This window comes from Nicotiana sylvestris, chromosome 8 (genome assembly GCF_000393655.2).
Source record: "Nicotiana sylvestris chromosome 8, ASM39365v2, whole genome shotgun sequence".
Lineage (NCBI taxonomy): Eukaryota > Viridiplantae > Streptophyta > Magnoliopsida > Solanales > Solanaceae > Nicotiana > Nicotiana sylvestris.
Window position 1 is genome coordinate 41,155,748 of NC_091064.1, and position 20,687 is coordinate 41,176,434.

The 20,687-nt window shown below is 39.0% G+C and overlaps 1 protein-coding gene across 1 annotated transcript; it reads right to left on the reverse strand.

Moving 5' to 3' along the window:
• Positions 1 to 11,698: 11,698 nt before the first annotated feature.
• LOC138874942 (uncharacterized mitochondrial protein AtMg00860-like) lies at positions 11,699 to 12,145 on the reverse strand. The gene has a single exon (XM_070153742.1). The coding sequence runs from the start codon at positions 12,143 to 12,145 to the stop codon at positions 11,699 to 11,701; it is 447 nt and encodes a 148-aa protein (XP_070009843.1).
• Between the last annotated feature and the right edge of the window lie 8,542 nt (positions 12,146 to 20,687).

Below are 20,687 nucleotides of genomic sequence, written 5' to 3' on the forward strand. Positions count from 1 at the left end.
CGATAAAGCCGCCTTGGAAGCCCGACATTGAAGCTTTATTAGCCCCCTCGATAAAGTCGTAAGCGTATGAAATGATCAAGGGTGAAGGGAAGCCCGTCAACTTAGCTCACAAATAAGCGGAGCAGTATCACTATCCTCCAGAAGGAGGGGTGTATTTGGCCGATGGTAACCTCTTACTTCTAACAGAAGTCTACAATAACCGGGTCCAAGGGGCCCAATGTGAAAGGGTAGGTATAAACGCTTAGAAACCCCTCCACATGTATGGTGATTGACTCCTCGGGTGAGGGCACCACCACGTGCTTGTCTACCCAGTTGCAATCCTTTTTAACTTGGTTTAAAAGGACACCGGTGATTGTGCATATGTACCTCGATATTGGCTTGCATCGGCACAAAACCAAGGGGGTATTTTCAACCTTGAAATCGGAATCAAGGACGCACAACGGAGGAAAGAATTCCTCAGGGCGTGGCTCCGCAGCTGGTTGCTCGCTGGCCGGTTGGGATGAGAAAGCTTTTTTCCTTTTGAGGAACGGTTTTCAGAGTTTTAGCCATGTAATGGACGAATAAAAGTAGAAGATGAAGAGAAACACTTAGTATTTTACAATGGAACGAGTAAAGAAATTCCAGGAATTGGAAACACAAAGATCTGAGGAAGGTGAAGAACTAAGAAAGTTGGAATGAGAAAAAGTTGAAGGTAAAGTTTGAAAGATGAAGGACGGTACATTTATAGGATGAAAACGACGGTTCAAAATCGATAGTAGCCGATAACAACTGACAGGCATTTAATGCCTTGATACACGAACCGACGGGACGTTTTGATCACCTTTGTCGCTTGCATCACAATGCTTACGTCATGATAGATCGAGGGCAAGTTCGAAGCCTCAATTCGTTTTTTGTCATTGCACTCCAAAAAACGAGGGGACTATATGTATACAGTCAAAATTGGACTTACCTAATTTTGTACGATTAACCAAAATCGGGACGGAAGATCAAGGCACGGCCCCAGTTATATCGGAGCATGCTACGAGGACAGATTGATAAGCTCGTGGATCAAAGGCCGATGAAGATCGAGGTCGGTCGTGACCGAGACCAAAACAAGAAAAAGATCGAACAAGATCGAAGAAGGCTTGCTACGTCAAATAATAGAAAGCCGAGATATTCGTGATTTGGCGAGGATCGTAGGGAAAATCTCGGCACGTATCGAGTTAGGATCGGATATTTAGCCTATCATGGGATTTACTTCTGTAATTAGAATTGTACCATAAATAGGATTCCTTTACTATACAAAGAGGGATATAAACATTTTGTAACCATCTTACATTCACGCATATCAAAGCAATACAATACTTTTCTTATCTTATACTCTCTTGTTCATCAGTTCATTTTATAATAATACGCTTACTCGTTCAGTTCGAGGGAGACTTAGCTCGAGGGCTGAATTGCATGTTTAATACTGGTTTGCTTTATTTATTATTTATTTCTACTATTAAATCATCATATTTATCAACTGATGCTAGGTGAAATTACGTATCCTTAAAACCACTTCTAAGTTTAATTGTTATCCGATTTTAAGGGTAAACAGTTCCCAAAGCACACGTAAATATACAAGATTCATAAATAGTAAAGTGACTAAAACTTGAATATCGAACCCGCAGAAATTTAGACTTAATCGTTACGTAAGAAAACTAAACCCGTTATCTGTTTAAGGTTACAAAAGAGTGGTGGTTGTTACTAAACTACTCTTGCAAAACTTAAACAAGTAATTAATTTAAACTAACAAGAATGCAAATATTTATGATTATGGTTTGACCAATTGAGATGAAGATTTCATAATTGTGATCGGTTTACCAATCGTATTGAGTCGGTAATTAACATGTTAATTCAAATTAGCTATGGCTGCTAGTTGACCAGATGTTTTAAGTGAATAGCTTGCTCTCGCAGTACTATCCGTCTATCGAAGATATATCAATCATATATCCATATGGTATTTAATCTATTATGAATGAATATAGCACGACATTCAACGGAGTGATACTGTTAGGTATATTCATATCCTAACCGCGAAATTATTCCCCAAGACACGTGTTCGGAAATAAGTTCTCTTTAGTTTTACTCTAATTTAAATGCGACTTTCCCAAGGTAGCATGGATAGTAGGTAAATTGGTGGCCACACAATTCACAAGTTAAACCTAGAAGTAAAGAAACAATCAAATATAATTAGTCATATTAACAAGATAATAATCAACAAACGTTAATATTCATGTTCAACCACAACCTCAGAGCTAAAGAACTTAGTCACTCATAACGTAATTTTTAGAACAATAGTTAAAATCATGAAATAACAAGAAAGAACGGAAGAAAAAGATGAACCGGTTAGCCGAATTCATTATCTCCTTCTCCTTGCGCATTTCTTGCCTCAAAAGCTGTTTAATCTACTTTAAAAGACATTTTATGAGATACTCAGGGCCCGTTTGGCAAAAAAGTTTTTTTTTCTAATTTTTTTTTTCACTTTTTATTGAAATCAACGTTTGGCTACGAAATTTTAATTTTTACTTGAAGATGAATTTTTAAATTTTTTGAAATTTTTTAAAAACTCCAAAAAATTATTTTTCAAAATTTTTACTTCAGATCACTCACAAAGATTCAAAAAAGGGCCAAAATTTTGAAAACAACACCTCTAATATTATTTTGAAAAAAACACCTCTATGAAAATATTATTTTCTTGTGATTTTAATTCCTTTTCCACGCCGTCTCATTTTTTTTTTAAATCCACTTTTATCCAAATAGTTACTACATATAAGACATACATAACGATAAAAAATACCCTAATAATCATGTAATCTACATCAATAACATAGGATATGAGACATAAATATTTAAAAAATATGCACTTTTGTCTATTATCAAGAACTGAGTGTGTAATCTTCCGAATTAAGCTACTGGAATGATATTAGAAGGTTGTATATCAAATTTGGAGTCATTTTGAGCTTGTTTGAACCAATTTTGAAGCAAAAACATGCCACAAGTTAAGAGAATCCATTAGGATTTTATGGCCAATTTTGGCGATTTCAGGATTTTTGGTCAAAATCTTAACGATCTGTCAAGATTTGGACAAAATCTTGGTTAATCCGTTAGCATTTGTAACAAGTCAAGTTTTGTAATCCTTGCAATTCGTTAGAATTTCGCTACCTTATGCTGACCGTGAATGTATATTCGTAAAACTTATCTTAACCAGGTCAAAACTTAAACTGTCACGATCCCAAACCACCCCGATCGTGATGGTGCCTATTACAGTACTAGGCAAGCCGAATCAACAGAAATAACATAAAAGTTTTTTGTAAATTCATTTTCAAATCAGTTTATGAAAACAAGTCTTGCATTTAATTTAACAAAATACGCGGAAGAAACAGGAGCGACCCGACGAATTTTGTGGCCTAAAGCCAAATTTTATGAAGGGCCTTAAATTTTTAATTTTTTTATTAGTTATTTGAAGTCTATTTTTTTTATAGCTTTTCTTAGATACAAAGTTATTAATGATTTTCTTATAATCAATAACTCCTAATAAGTATTTCTCAACTAACAATATAGCTAATCCACTTAATCTTTCTTGTGACATTGTTGTTCTTAGGTAAGATTTTATCCATTTTAATTTTGAAAACTTTTTTTCGTTGAAGCAACTGTAACATGAGTTATTTACATTATTCCATAAGAAATTTAGGCATTTGAAAAAGAACTAAATTTTTTTATTTGATTAAATGTATCAATTAAACTGTTATGTTCTAATTGTACTATTTTCCTTAATACTTTTAATTCAGAAAATAAATTTAAACCATCAATATTGAATTGATTATTATGCTTTAAGGAACATTCAAGATTAAGGCAATATTTTTTCAAATTTCCAACATTTAGTGATCGGTTTTTACTGCCAAATAGAAAACCAAAAATATTTTCATATGCTTTGAATTGTTCAAATCTATTTTGAAGTGAAAAAATAGTCTTATCTATAATTTATAAAAGCAATCAACTCTAAAGGACTCTTCGAAAGATTTTTAGATTTGATTATCAACATTCGCATCAAATTGTTACTTTCTATATATCACATGTTTCTTGCGAAATTCGGGTTTGATATTCATTTCAAGTACAATTTCCTTGGTAGAAATCATAGCAGTTGTAAATCCTTCTTCTCTATATTTTTTAAAGAAAGAAATCAAACTTTTTCACTTTACAGAACTTTTTTTTTAAACTTATACATAGTCTATTAGATATAACAAAATATGGGGCCTCCATAAATATGTGGCCTAAAGCGGTTGCTTTACTTGCTTTATGGAAGGGCCGGCCCTGGGAAGAAAACAGGTACACAAATACATCCACACCGCCCGATCCCCGTGTCACTAGTCATGAGCCACTAAGATACTAGTCCAGTACTGTCTACTCAATACAACAAGAAAAGACTAAAATAAATAACACTAAGGATAGGAAGGAGAAAGGCAGGGTTGCGAACACCATGCAGCTACCTTGCTATCTCCAGAAATACTCAGAAGCTGCTGAAAGCTCTCACTCTAATGCTCTGACACCTGATCTGCACACAAATTGCAGGGAGTAACGTGAGTACGCCAACTCAGTACGTAACCAAAGTAAATAAAGTCTGGGTGCAGTGACGAACATTTAAATTATTTACATAATCTAACATAAAATCTCAATGGAAATATCAAAATCAAATCCGTAGTTCAATTTCCAAACAACTTGTAAAAAACTTCAGTTTCAATGAAAGTTATTTAAAACATTTGTATAACACATTTTCATTAGAGGCTCAGTATAAAGGAGAGTAAAAATAGCAATTTTATAAACAAGCCCCTCGGACTAAGCATCAGTCATATATATAGCCCCTCGGGCAGCCTCTCAGTCACTCGTGACTCAGCTCTCACCAAACAGCACTCTCACTCAGCACTCCCGCTTAATAAATATCTCATAACAATAACCGTTGCGGCATGCAGCCCGATCCGTAATATATAGTCGATTGTGCTCACTAGGGATATGTAGACTCCGGAGGGACTCCTACAACCCATGCGCTATATCACTGCGACGTGCATCCCGTTACAACATGTCGTTGTGGTGTGCAGCCCGATCCATATAAATATCGTTGTGGCATGCAGCTCGATATAATCCTCACCATCCGGCCCTTGGCCCCTCTTAGTCATCAACCTCACAGCCACTCGGGCATTTTCAGTGAAAAATCAGGGAAACTCAGCCCAAACAACTTTCAAAAATTTAAAATAGAGTAATGAGACTAAATCAAAAGTAGACAGGTAAAAATCAAGACTAAGGATATGCTTTCGAATCAAAACAGTATGAGGAAAGTTGTAAAATACCCCTAACGGTCAAAATAGTTCGGCACAAGGCCCCAAACATGTCATTCAACCCAAATTGACAGGTTCATTTCTAAAGCACATAGATATCACAAAGGGTTTATCAAAATAGACAATTCTATAGAACGGACCGAGTCACAATCCCTACGGGTGCACATCCACACGCCCGTCACCTAGCATGTGTGTCACCTCATTTACCAAAATAATACAAAATTTTGGGGTTTCATACCCTCAGGTCCAGATTTACAATCGTTACTTACCTCGAATCGTATGAAAATCTACTCCGCGATACCTTTGCCACTCGACTCGGACTAAAATCTCCCTAAATCTATCCAAAACCAGAATCATAACATCAATATATGCCAAGGGAACAAAGCCCACACAAAAATAATCAAATTAAAAATCCCGAAATTGGTCAAATCCGACCCCCAGGCCCACGTCTCGAAATCCGATAAAAATCACATCACTATAATCCTTATCCTCCCACGAGTCCATACATACCGAGAACATCAAAATTGGACCTCGAATGGCCCCTCAAATCCCCAATTTAAACTCTCCAATTTCAAGCCCTAATTCTCCAATTTTAACCCTTAAATTCGACCTATTTCATGACTAATCAGTTAGAAATCACCATAGAATTGAGTATTAAGTTTAAAAACCTTACCTCCAAGCATTACCCCTCGAATCCCTCTTCAAATCCTCTCAAAAAGCTCCAAGCCCATCTAAAAAATTGTTGAGATGGGCAAAATTTCGCGAAGGAAAGCTTATATACTTTCTGACCCAGGGATTGCGCACCTGCGACCCTTTTCTCGCTCCTGCGGTACCACTTCCGTGGTCTAACCAATTGCATATGCGGTTTTCACTTATTTCCCTTAAATCGCACCTGCGCCTCCCTACCCGCACATGCGGTGTCGCAGGTGCGTTCCATCTTCCGCACCTGCGACTTCTGGCCTTCTCGCTTATGGCTGCTGTAGACAATAAATTTGCGTCGAGAACATAAAATCAAGACCGAAAATATCGCAACAATCGTAGTATTTTATTTCGAATATTTGAGTGTTACAATCTCTATGAATCCTCTGATTCTTCTTTTCAACAGTAAATAAAAGAGCTTTTGAGCTTAGTCTTGAATTTTATTCTATTTTAATCCAAGTACTTGATGCCTGATCTTGATCTTGACGTATTTTTAATCCAAGAGCTTGCAGCTTGTTCTTGAATCTTTGTCTTGATCTTTTAATCCTCAGAACACTTGAATGCTTGTAGCTTTTAGAGAAATCTGCAGCGTTTGATCCACAAGCTCTCTCTTGCTTCTTGTTATAACTTCTGGTGTCTTTTCTGAGTTATGAAGACCCCTATTTATAGTTGTGGAAGGGAGGAGTTGTGATAAGAACAAACTCTTTCTGACCAATCAAATTGAAGGGTGACATGACTGCATTCGATTGGCCAGAACATGTCGCTTGTACACGTGGCACGATTTCATTGGCCTTTTACTGTGACTTGGCATGCCTTGTCATTTTGACACGTAGTACAATCCTATTGGCTCTTTTGTTTGACTTGGCGCCCTACGTCATTTGACATGTGGCACCAAATTGGGCCTCTAAGAAGATGACATATATGGGCCTAATGAAGTGGGCTCATCATTTGTAGTCCAACTAAATGGACTAGCCCAATGAATTAATGCTTATTTATTTAGTCCATATATATTGGGCTTATAATTAATCCAACTATATTAGTCCATAATATTTATTTGGACCAAAATGTATTTAGTTTAAAGTATAGTCCAAATTATTTTATAAATTTAGTTCTCATAAAATTTATATGCCTACAAATGCCCCCTACTTCAAGACGTGTTTGAAGTTTAAATTTGTTGAAATTCAAAGAGAAGGTTTGAAGTACCGTTTCTTTGGCTATATTTCCTCAGATCGATAGACATAAGAGACATCAACTTTCATATAATTTGTAAATTATCTCATAGCGAATTGACCGTTGCTCCTGATTTATACTTTAATTCATGAATAGACCAACTTAAACAAATAGTTCTTTGCTTATTAAAGTCAACGTGAGCCTCTTGGCATTTAAGATCCTTTCACAAGTAGCATGGTGCATTAAAATATCTACTCTAGAATATCTAGTCAAGTGTAGTATTTTTGCACTTTATCCATTTTACCAAAGTTTGACCTCATCGGCTCCCTAAAAATGTTACACCGAGGCACCGCCTGCATGGGATCCTTTCCTTGTCACTTATATACTTTGGTAAGGAAAGGTTTAGGCTTCTGTCTTCAGCAAATACAAATTCTTGTAGAAACCAAATTACACTCGTTCCCACGTCGAAAATCAAGTCTTGTCCGCCGCCCTCCATTATCTATAAAATACGTATATGACTCGCCTTTATAATCATTAATTCGCAGTGTTTGTCGATCGAGTCAAGCCTTTGACACACAAGTACACAAGGTAATTTATTCTTATTTTCCTAGTGCTTTTCTTCCTTGTTTTACTTGTTATCTCTTTTTTTTTTCTTTTTTATAAGTTCGAGACAAAGGACTTTAAAGTTCGTGATGAAGATTTTTAAAATTTACGAGAAAGATCCATAAAAGTTTGCGCAAAGATCCTTAAAAGCTCGTGGTCAGGATCTTTAAAAGTTCATAGTGAACACTTTTAAAAGTTCGGTGAATACCTTTAAAAGTTCGCGGCGAAAACCTTTAAAAGTTCGACGAATACCTTTAAAATTTGCGACAAAGACCCATAAAAATTCGTACAAAGATCCTTAAAAGCTCGCGGTCAAGATTTTTGAGAGTTCACAATGAAGACGTTTAAAAATTCGCGGTGAAGACTTTTAAAAGTTCGCGGTAAAGACCTTTAAAAGCACGAGATGAAGACCCTTAAAAGTTCGTGGCGATGACCCTTAAAAGTTCGCGACGAATACCTTTAAAATTTGCAGCAAAGACCCATAAAAGTTCGTGCAAAGATCCTTAAAAGCTCGTGGTAAAGATCTTTAAAAGTTCACATTGAATACCTTTAAAAGCTCGCGGTGAAGACTTTTAAAAGTTGGCGGTGAAGACCTTTAAAAGCACGCGATGAAGACCCTTAAAAGTTCGTGGCGAAGACCCTTAAAAGTTCGCGACGAATACCTTTAAAATTTTCGGCATAGACCCATAAAAGTTCGTGCAAAGATCCTTAAAAGCTCATGGTCAAGATCTTTAAAAGTTCACATTAAAGACCTTTAAAATCTCGCGGTGAAGACTCTTAAAAGCACGCGACGAAGACGTTTAACAATTTGTGGCAAAGACCCTTAAAAGTTCGTGGTAGAAATCCTTAAAAGTCGGCAGTGGAGACCCTTTAAAGTTTGCCACAAGCACCTTTAAAAGTTCAAAACGAGCACCTTTAAAAGTTCGAAACATACACCTTTTAAAAGTTCGGAACGAGAACCCTAAAAATTTGAGTGCCTTTAAGTTCGAGACGAATACCTTTAAAAGTTCGCAACGAAAACCTTTAAAAATTTGAATGCCTTTAAAAGTTCGAGACAAACACCTTTAAAAGTTCGCAACGAAAATCTTTAAAAATTCAAATGCCTTTAAAAGTTTGAGACGAACACCTTTAAAAGTTCACAACGAAAACCTTTAGAAAAAATCCGACACAAACATTCCTTTTTTTCTTTTTACGTCTGAGGCGTTTTTTTACATGTCCATGTTCTCTTTCAAGATTGCGATTGTTACTCTTCCTTTTTATAGGGCAGTGAGCAAATATGAAGACCAACAAACTTGAAGGTTATGCGAACATGAAAACATAGCGAATCCCCAGACTTTGATGCAAATATTGTCATCATTTCATTGAAGACATCATTTTACCATAGCAACTTGCCCCATTAAATCAAATGGGATCCAAAGTTCAACAGGAGGATGACGTTTCAGCTTGATTTTACATTCTTTTCATATTTCACTCGGGCAACAATTGGGGCACTATGTATCTTTTGAAATCATGCGACTGAACTTAGAATGAGACTCTAAGCTGCCTATGTACCTCGGTGAAGAGGATCAAGTCATACCGTAGTTCAGACTGAGTGATTTTTTTTATGTCCTAACTTTTGCCTAGACCGCCTCTTTCGAAGTTTTCAACCTAGCGGATTCTTTTTTTTTTACGGAATCGTACACAGTTTAGACTCATGCGGGCCAGGAGTGTAGCTACATGCAGTTTAGGCTCATACGTCAAGGAGCATTACAACTTTAAGGATAATACTTCTTAAAAAACTTGTCATTTATAGGGCCGATTCTCATGACATTTGCATCAACCATCTTGTAAGCCCCACTTGAGTAAGCTTCTTGTACGACATATGGCCCATCCCATTCTGAAGTGAACTTCCCTACAGGTTTATGGGAAGTAATTATGGGTCTTCGTATGGCAAGGACTTGATCTCATACTTGAAAGGATCTCGGGCGAACTCTTTTATTGAAGGCGCGAGACAATCGAGCTCGATAACATTCAAGACACTGTTGAGCTTCCAACCTCTTCTCATCAATAGCCTCCAACTCTGCTAATCGAAGTCAAGCATTTTCTTCATCAGTGATCCCTTCTTGAATAGCCAGTCGTAACAAAGGTATTTGATGCTCAAGTGGCAAGACGGCTTGGACTCCATAAATGAGTGAATAAGGAGTTGCATGTGTTGGCGTGCGATGAGTTGTCCTATATGCTCATAGAGCTTCTTCCATATGGTCATTCCAATCTCGTTTGGATTTGGAGACGACTTTCTTTAACAAATTGCATAGAGTTTTGTTGAATGCCTCAGCTAGACCATTGGCGGCAGCATTGTATATCGAAGAGTTACGTTTCTTGAAGCCAAAGAGATCACAAATCTTGTTCATCAACCTATTATTGAATGACTTTCTATTATCCGTTATTATGTAACAAGGAATGCCAAAGCGATAAATAATGTTTACTCGGGTGAAACTTGAAATATTTTCCTTCTTTACTTCCTTAAGAGCAACAACTTCAGCCCATTTTGAAAAGTAGTCAGTTGCATCTAAGATGTATAGGTGCCCACCAGAGGACTTTGATAGTGGTCCAACAATATCCAATCCCCAAGCGTCAAATGGCCAGGATGCAACAGTCAGGTGCAACACTTCAGGAGGTTGATGAATAAAATTCGCATGGAATTAACAAGCCTTGCATCTTCGAGCGTAGTCCAAGAAATCTCCTACCATCGTTGGCCAATAATATCCCATCCTTTTTATATGGAAGTGGAGCTTTGGTCCAGACTGGTGTGACCCACATACCCCATAATGCGCTTCTTGCAAAGCTTGGATTGCTTCATCTTCCCCTAAGCATCACAAGAGTACTCCCTCGAATGATCTCCTGTATAGGGTATCTTTGTAGTAAAGGAAGCGAGGTGCACGACGACGAATTTCAGTTCTTCTCCGTGGATTTTATGGAAGTATCCCATAGCACAAGTAGTCGATAATTGCTTGTCGCCATTCTTCTTTCTCCACTTTAGAAGTAGCGACAAAATGCTTGAATTTTTTTTCTTCACCTTCAGCCTCATTTGGCGGCGATACTACCTATTTATAGTAGATAGTAACTTGCACTTGATCAGGCAGGGTTAACGATGAAGCTAGGGCAACTAAAGCATCCGCCTTCTTGTTTTCTTTTCTTGGCACATGCTGAATAGTCACATCATCGAGACACCCCATTAATTTTTTAGCGTAATCATGATAGGGGCGTAGTTCAGGATTCTTGACCTCGTAACTATCTAAAAGCTAATTGACCACTAACTAGGAGTCTCCAAATACTTGCAATTGCAATTGCTTCATATCAACGACCATTTCAAGCCCAAGTATTAATGTTTGATACTCAGCGACATTGTTAGAACAGAGTTATGTCACGGTGAAGGAGTAGGGCAAGACTTCACCTTGGGAAGTGACAAATGCTACGCCAGCACCAGCTCCTCCACGATGTACAGCACCATCAAACTACATATTCCATGGAGGTTGAACTTCAACGACCATTGCATCCTCATCAGGTAGTTTGTTAGTTAGCTCTCAGTCATCAGGTATCGGATGATCTGCTAAGAAGTCTGCCAATACTTGTCCTTTTATAGCCTTTTGAAGGATGTACAAAATCTCGAATTGTTGAAATTGGAGGTACCATCTCGGTAGTCGATCATTAAGAACAGGTTTTGACATCACGAACTTGATGGGATTTGCCTTAGAAACAATACGAACAACATGAGCTTGAAAGTAGTGCTTCAACTTTTGAATTGAGAAGACTAGCGCCAAACATAACTTTTCAATTGGCGAATAATTCAGCTTGTTTGGTATCATCATCCCACTCAAGTATTAAAGAGAGTTTTATTTCCCTTCACTATTTTCTTGGGCCAACAGTGCTCCAACAGACCATTTTTGTGCCGCAATGTATAGTATTAACGGCTTTCCAGGTATAGGGGTTGCTAAAACTGGAGGCTTCATCAAGTAGGATTTAATGCTCTCAAAGGCATTACTGCACGCTTGGTACCATTTGAAAGGGATACCTTTCTTCATAAGGTGACTGAATAGTTGACACCTCCCAGCTAGGTTCGAGATGAATCTCCTAAGGTATGCTAACTTTCCCTGCAGACTTTTCAATTTGTGAATGTCTCGAGGCTCAAGCATTTTCAAGATTGCATCTACTTTGGCTTGATCAATTTCAATCCCTCCATGTCGAACAATGAAACCAAGGAAGTTTCCGGAAGTAATTCCAAAGGCGCATTTCAATGGATTCCTCCTAAGTTGGTACCTCCGGAGCAACTCAAACACCATTCTCAAGTCTTTCAAGTGGTCGCCCTTCTCTCTTGATTTTACCACCAAGTCGTCAACATAGCATTTTACATTCTTGTGGAGAAGATCGTCAAAAATATTCTGCATATCCCTTTGGTAAGTAGCACCCGCATTTTTCAAGCCAAAAGGCATTACCTTGTAGCAATAAATACCCTTGGAGGTATAGAATGCAGTAAGCTCTTCATATTTTGGTGCCATACTAATTTGGTTATAGCTTGATGAACCGTCCATAAATGACATCGCCTCGTACCCAGTAGTAGCATCGATCGTCAGTTCTGGAATGGAAAGCAGGAACTCATCTTTCGGACATGCATTGTTAAGATCCCTAAAGTCAACGCACACTCGAATCTGGCCATTTTTCTTCCTTACAGGGACAATACTTGAAATCGTGTTGGGTATTTAACTTCACAAATAAAGTCAGCTTCGATGAGCTTGTTAACTTCGGTTTCAATCAAGGGAACCAAGTTCGGCCTAAAATGCCTTTGAGTTTGTTTAACAGGGCGAGCACCATTTTTTCACTGCAAGGTGATGGACTGCTACTTAAGGGTCCAAGCCAGGCATCTCTTTTTAACTCTAAGCAAAGATATCCCTGAACTCCTTGAGTAACTCAATATAAGTGCTCTTTTCATCAGCTTATAGTAAAGCACTTAGGTAAGTGGGTCTTGGTTCTTCATCAGTGCCAAGGTTAACTTCTTTTAAGGCATCAACTGTCGTCTTCACTCCTTCTTCAAGTTCAGGTGGAACATCTTTCACATCTTCATCTTCTCGAGGGTCCCCATCATTGAAGGATATGTGATATCACGGCGAAACGTCCTCCAATTCCGCATTATCTTCCATTGAAGATGGAACGCCATTCTCGACTTGTACAATAACATGATACGAAGAACCCATACTTTCTTCATCTTCGTCATGTTCCTTAGTGTAGACCACAATATATGGCTTTACCTTCAATACTTCTTTACATAAAACCACAAGTTTTGTTTGTCACCTCATTCTAGAAAGAACCAAACTTTGGAAATCCTTAGAGATCTCCTGGATTTTGGGTGAAGTGGGTGTTCTTATGCTTTGAAAATTTCTCCGAAACTTGTTCCCCTTATTTAATGGACCCAATCTTTCAAACACGGAGGTCCTCACATGAGATTTTCCAAGTCTATCAAAGACATAAGGCTTGTTAGAAGCGGTCGATTCATCTTCTACAGTGATATAATTACTGCCTGCCCTTCTTATGGAAATGCGCACTGGTAACGGTTGCTTGTATCCCAAACCTTCATGTGGTTGCCTCATTGTAGTTTCTGATGGGATCTTCCCTAACTTTGACGGCTCATCGGGATTGTATCCAGCTTTTGCAAATAACTTGTAAGCATTAGGATCAAAATATTCATCTGTTCGTTTTGTAGGGAGTGCCATATTCTGCAAACGATTTTGGGCTACAAACCCTGCAAGTGGCTTCGAGGGCTACTTTACTGCCTCAATTCATTTTACTGGAAGAGTTAACTCCTTTAGCGTGTTGGTTTGGAGATTAGATAATTTTCCCTCACCTTTCTTCCTTTTAGGGAAATATTGGAGCTTAGGACTTACTTTCTTGCCATAAGATGCAATATACCCTCTATGAGATTTATTCACGTCGGGTTGTACCTCTTCAGTAACAGCTTTGGCTTTATCGATAGTCACCTTAGATCTTTTAGTTATGGGCTCGTCATTCTTGCCTTTCATGCTATCATCAACTTTTAGCTCCTTCACAATGCGGTTTTTCAAGTGGAACTTTGTATCGGCGAAGTGTGACTCTGCCTCGGTGAATGGCTCATCATCTGCAACTATCCTCTTCTCGACTTCACCCTCTTAGTATTTTGAACATTGATGGTAGGTAGATGAAACTACTTTATTCTCATGTATCCAAGGCCTCCCAAGCCAAACATTGTATGAAGTCTTCGCATCGATCACATGCAGCCATGCACTTGTTTGCATATCTTCGATAGTGATTCCCAGCCTAATCGCGCCTATAGCTCTTTGCCCCCTTGGTTAAATCCTTGTATCATCACACGACTTTCTGAGAGTTTGTTCATGGGAATACCAAGTTCTTTCATAGTGTGGATTGGTAAAATGTTCATTGACGATCCTCCATCAATCAAAATTCGATTTATCCTTTCATCGCGCATATAGCTAACCAGGTTTAATGGGCGGTTATGAGGAGTGTCACCTAGCAAAATATCGTCATTTGTGAACGTGACCTTTTCCTCACAAGCATTAACTTCTTGAGGAGTGGACTCGATGGGCTTTTTCGAAGATGGTGCCAACGGTAGGTCATCAATCTTTTCTTCCCCTTTGTCAGCATAGAAACAAGAGGCATCAATGCCCTAATGGGAAATCTTCGTGCAGAACCAACTTGGTAAGAACTCCTCCAAGGTCACTGGATGTCGTGGCTTTTGAGGGTGGTGCACCTCCACTTTTGCTTTCTTCAAATATTTAACTGGATTCCATCTCCTTGGTCTTTTCACCATCATTTTCCTTGTTGGTTGTTCTATTGATTCTTTTCGCGGGCTCCTTTTGTAGTGCCTACGACGAGTCACCAATGTCCAACCTTCATCATCATCAGGTTGATTGGCTTCAGCTTTGTCGCTCTCCAGTAATTCTTCAACTTTACTTTCTTTAAAACCACATAATTCATCCGGACTGAATGAGCCAAAGGTGATAGAGACTTGGTTTGCTCTTGCTTCCTCATCTTCAAGCACGATCTTCTTTTCGCGAGCTAAGTCCATGACTTTGTCCTTGAAGACAAAGCATTTCTCCAGAGGGTGGCTTACAAGTCGGTGATATTTGCAGTAATTTGGGTCATTTGTTTTCCCAGCTTTATTTGGTCGCTTCATCTCCGGAAGCTCAATAAGATTTAACTCGAGGAGTTCTCCGAAAATGGCTGGCACATCAGAATCCATAAATGGGTACTCTTTCTCTTGCATTTCTTTTAGAGTCAACTTTTCACTTGGCTTATCTTGAAAAGAAGTGGATTTCATACGCTGTTTCTTGCTCACCTTCGTTGTGAACTTCACTGGTGACGTGTTGACATTCATAGATTTTTTGCTTTCAGACTTGGGTACGAACTTGCCCCACTTCCTAACTTCTTGCTTGTCATTCCCTTTGCGAGGTTCATAGATGGGCAGCCTTTCATTTCCAGCGGAGGCCATGCTCAATTCCATGTCATGGGCACAAGTTGCAAGTTCTTCAAATGTGCCAGGCTTGATACCTTGCAAGATGTAGCATAATCCCCAATGCATGCCTTGGATGCACATCTCTATGCCTGAAGCTTCACTAAGCCTGTCTTTGCTGTTGAGGCTTGCATTCCTCCAACGATTGATAAAGTCGATAACTGGTTCCTCCTTTCGTTGACGAGTATTTGTAAGTTCCATCATACTCACATTACGTCTCGTACTATAAAAGTGATTGAGGAACTCTTGCTCTAGTTGATCCCAGCTATCGATAGATCCATCCTCGAGGTTTGTGTACCAGTCAAAAGCATTTCCTTTTAGCTAGCGGACAAACTGCTTGATGAGGTAATCTCCATATGTCCCAGCAATGTTGCACGTCTCCACGAAGTGCGCCATATGTTGCTTTGAGTTACCTTTACCATCAAACTATTGAAACTTTGGAGGTTGATAGCCCGCATGCATCTTCAACATATCAACCATTGCAGTGTACGACTTTGCATATGTAAGGGAGGATTTGGCGGCAACTTCATATTTGTTCTTAATGGTTACTTCAATGAACTCCTTCGGTTGATCGATTGGAATCATCCCTTCATATGAGATAGGGATAGCCTTAGTGGATGGTACTTGTCTTGGGGGAGAGTCACTCTCTAGAACTTCTGAGAGCTTGCCGGGTGAATGGGTAGATTCTTCTTCCATCAAGATTCCCACCCTATCTGTTCGCTTGTCAATTTTAGCCTCTTGATTTTGCATGCATTTGGTCAAGCCAGCTATTGCTTCCGTCAAGTTTGCCAACTGCTCCTCCACAGATGATGTGTTTGTCACCATGGCTTGCATGATCGTCGTGGATGACGGAGAGTAGCATGGATTTTCACACAGATTGATCCTTGATTGGCTCACGCTATGTGGTGTAAGTGGGGAGGATCCATCACTTGAAGCATCATCATCTTCATTCACAGTAGAGTACTTGTATCCGGAGAGGTCAAGTAGAGCAAGAGCTTTTTTGATCTTTTCAGCAACATCGCTTCCTCCTTTAGGTGCATTTGTGGAAGATCTTGCGCCATTTGAGGATGAAGATTCGAAAACAGGTGTTGACATGGATGGCACTTGGGGTGCCTGTTGTCCTAAAGATCTCGCTTTGCTCCTCGTAACTGGTCCGAAGCTTCCAAAGGTAACACTGAGGAAGCTTTCCACATCAGCATAGAACCTGAAGTTAGCAGCCTTGGTGGAAGTTGAACCGGAGTTGATTTTCTTTGAAGCCATTTCAATCTTCTTGGACTTTGGTGATTGAAAAGTTGATATGAGAGATAGAGATTGTCCCACTGGGCGTGCCAAAAATTGTAGACAATAAATTTGCATCGAGAAAATAAAATCAAGACCGAAAATATCGCAACAATCGTAGTATTTTATTTCGAATATTTGAGTGTTACAATCTCTATGAATTCTCTGATTCTTCTTTTCAATAGTAAATAAAATAGCTTTTGAGCATAATCTTGAATTTTATTCTATTTTAATCCAAGTGCTTGAGGCCTGATCTTGATCTTAACGTATTTTAATCCAAGGGCTTGCAGCTTGTTCTTGAATCTTTGTCTTGATCTTTTAATCCTTAAAACATTGAATGCTTGTAGCTTTTAGAGAAATTCACAGTGTTTGGTCCACGAGCTCTCTCTTGCTTCTTGTTATAACTTCTTGTGTCTTTTCTGAGTTATGAAGACCCCTATTTATAGTTGTGGAAGGGAGGAGTTGTGATAAGAACAAACTCTTTCCGACCAATCAAATTTAAGTGTGACATGGCCGCATTCGATTGGCCAGAACATGTCACTTGTACACGTGGTGTGATTTCATTGGCCTTTTAATGTAGCTTGGCATGACTTGTCATTTTGACACGTGGCACAATTCTATTGGCTCTTTTGTTTGACTTGGCGCGCCACGTCATTTGACATGTGGCACCAAACTGAGCCTCTAGGAAGATGGCATATATGAGCCTAATGAAGTGGGCTCATCTTTTGTAGCCCAACTAAATGGACTAGCCCAATGGATTAATGCTTATTTATTTAGTCCATGTATATGATAATTAATCCAACTATATTAGTTCATAATATTTATTTGGACCAAAATGTATTTAATTTAAAGTATAGTCAAAATTATTTTATAAATTTAGTTCTCATAAAATTTATCTGCCTACAGCCGCATTTGTGGCTGCTCTGGCACTTTTGCGGTCTCGCACCTGCGGTCCCCAATCTGCAGGTGCGGTTATGACAGGAGCAGCAGCTGAAGCTACTCAATTTTAAAACCAAACTTTCCGAATATCTTCCGAATTCATCCCGAGGCCCCCGGGACCTCAACCAAAAATACGAACAAGTCACATATCATCATTCAAACTCATACCAACCCTCGGAACACTCAAAACAACATCGACATATCAAAACACTATCGAATTCAAGCCTAAGGATTCCAAAACTTCCAAATTCTGCATATGATCAAAAAGCCTATCAAACCTCGTCCGAAAGACCTGAAATTATGCACACACGTCACAAATGACACAACAGACCTACTCTAATTTTCGGAATACCATTCTGACCCCGATATCAAAATTTCCTCTACTAACCGCAAAACTCCAAAATTCTAATTTTGCCAATTCAAGCCTAAATCTATCACAGACCTGCAAATTACATTCCGATCACGCTCCTATGTCCCAAATCACCTAACGAAGCTATCCAAACCTTAAAACCCAAATTCCGAGATCATTTACCCACAAGTCAACTTTCGGTTGACTTTTCCAACTAAATGACCAACTTAAGAGACTAAGTGTCTCATATTACTCCAACACTACTCCAAACCCGAACCAACCAACACGATACAATAAAATGTAGCTGAACAACAAGTAGAAATGGGGAAAATGAGGCTGTAACTCATGAAACGACCGGCCGGGTCGTTACATAAACCATGACAATAAAAGATCCTATTATTCAAATCTCCTAATTAGAGTGAAGGGATCCTCCATCCCTCTAGACCCCTCAATATTACTTAGGTGATATGGCCCCAAAATGAAACCAAAAATAAAAATAAAAATACAGGCAACGGAAAAAGATTGACTATTACAAAACGAAATAAAGAAGGATTGATCAATGAAATTGTTTACCCTTAAAATGAGTAAAAATTAAATTTGTACGCGGTTTAAAAGATACATGATTTAATTAACACGAATGATCTAAGAACACCAAATAATTGAATTAAAGGAAAACAAGGAGATCAAACCAAATGTGATAAAATAATTAAGTCTGGTGTTAGGTTTGAATGCGAGAAACCGATTCCGATCGAGACCTCGAGATGAGATCGGTTGCGACTAAAGAAATGAAAAGAAGAAGAACACCTTGAACAATAGCTAGAAGACAAAAGTAAATTTTATTCCTTTGATATACGTGCCAACAGTGGTCAAAAAATTAAAAGGTTTTCCCCTTTAGGGGAGTTTCAATCCTAGTACAAGTCTAAATAAGGTAAGAATTCCCTTTTTCTAGCAAAACACGATCTGCAGTTGATATTAGGCGTGATCCATACCGTAATATCCGGTTGATGGGGGATATTTTGGCTCCTTGTTCATCCTCTCTAACCGTCTTCCCTTTAACCTCGATTCTTTCGTTTTTCTTGAGCTCGATTCTACTCGTGTTTGGCCATGCCCGATTCTTGACGTGTCATTCGTCCCCCGGGCTCTGATTTGTGGGCACCCTCAACTTTACCCGAGCTAGCATCGAACCACGTTGTCTCTTGTTTCTTTATCTGGAAATTGGGGGTAACTTTATCCCCTATATTACCCGTATACATATAGTCCCCTTATTTCCCAGAGAGTAGATTTATATGAACGACGAGAAGTGACTAATTGATCGCGGTTCCTTCTTTCCTAAGTCATAAGCAAGTTGACGAGCCGAAACATCCCATCATTCATGTCATTCTGACTTCGGACACGTGTCAGCTGCCGGTTGACCATCCTCGGTAGTAATGAATGCAAAACGTCACGCATTGATTATTTCTTTCCTATAAAAGCTCCGGTTTCCTCTTTTCACTATTTTACTTTCCGATTTCGAACCTTCTTAAGTTACTCTCAAATTTTCTATCTGCTCATAATACCTTCAAATATTCATAAGTTGTTCTTCACATCTTCATATCTTTATCTCTTGTCTTCAACCTTCATACTTGACCTTCAAAATCAAGCTTTCACACCAAATCTTTAAACCTTTATACCAACCTTCAACCCTTCATATTTCCTGATTAAGATGGCTAAGACTTCAAAGTCGGTTCCGTAAAATACTGCACCTTCGACTTCTACCTCGGACACAGGCACCAAGGAAGCCTTTCCGGTAGTAGCCTCGAAAACCTGCTCTCAAAGTATTTATCCCGGGAGGATGCTCCATAGGCAATGACTTCAAGATCAAAAAAGTATCCAAACAAGTTGACCGAAGTAAGAAGGCGTGGAGGTATGTCTACTCCATCACCTAGGAGATGCTCCAAGTTGTCCGAGAGGACTGCAGATGGGAAGGAAAAAACATAGTCATTCCCAGTCCTGATGAGGATATCACAACACATGTGGAATGATACTTAAGTGTTTATACGTGTCCTTTCACGTTCGGTCCGGTGGATGCGGTGATCCTCAATTTTTGTAAGAGGTGCGAAATTTGCCTCGAGCAGATCCACCCATCTTTTTAAAGAATCGTGACCCTTCTCCATCACTTTGCTTACAATATAGAGGAGCTTCGGTTCATGGTTGACCATCTGCTTCGAGATTACAGCCCCTGAATCTTTCTAGGGGGGTTAATAAAGCTCGCTTGTCAGGCAAAGAAAGCTCCATTCTCCTGTATAGACGAGGATAGAGACCAAGGCTGGCAGGGGAGTTTTGTTCGGATAAAGACTGAAGACCTCATTCTTTTCGAGTTCCTGCCGTTCCCCGAGAAGTGGAACTCAAAGCATAAGTTTCTTTCCATTTAATTTGTCCAAGTACTCCTTTGAATCTACATATTTCTCTATTTATTCATCTTATTTGACATGAAGTTGTCGTTGAGTCCCCAATGCAGTCTCTCGTTTTAGGGAGTGGGTCGAGGGAATATGCAAACAACTCGCCTACCCCAAGCGTGAGTGGCGCAAGCTTTCCAAAGGCAAATGGGAGGCTCGTTCTCATGGTGAGTGTCCCTCTTCTTTCGGTTAAATTTCCCTTTGGGTTCACCTTATCATTATTTTGACTAAGTCTTTTCTTTCCACAAGTTTTCCATGACCACAAAACTTCGGGCAATTACCAAGGCCGCAGCTTCATCCCCATATGAAAAACCCTTCGCCTC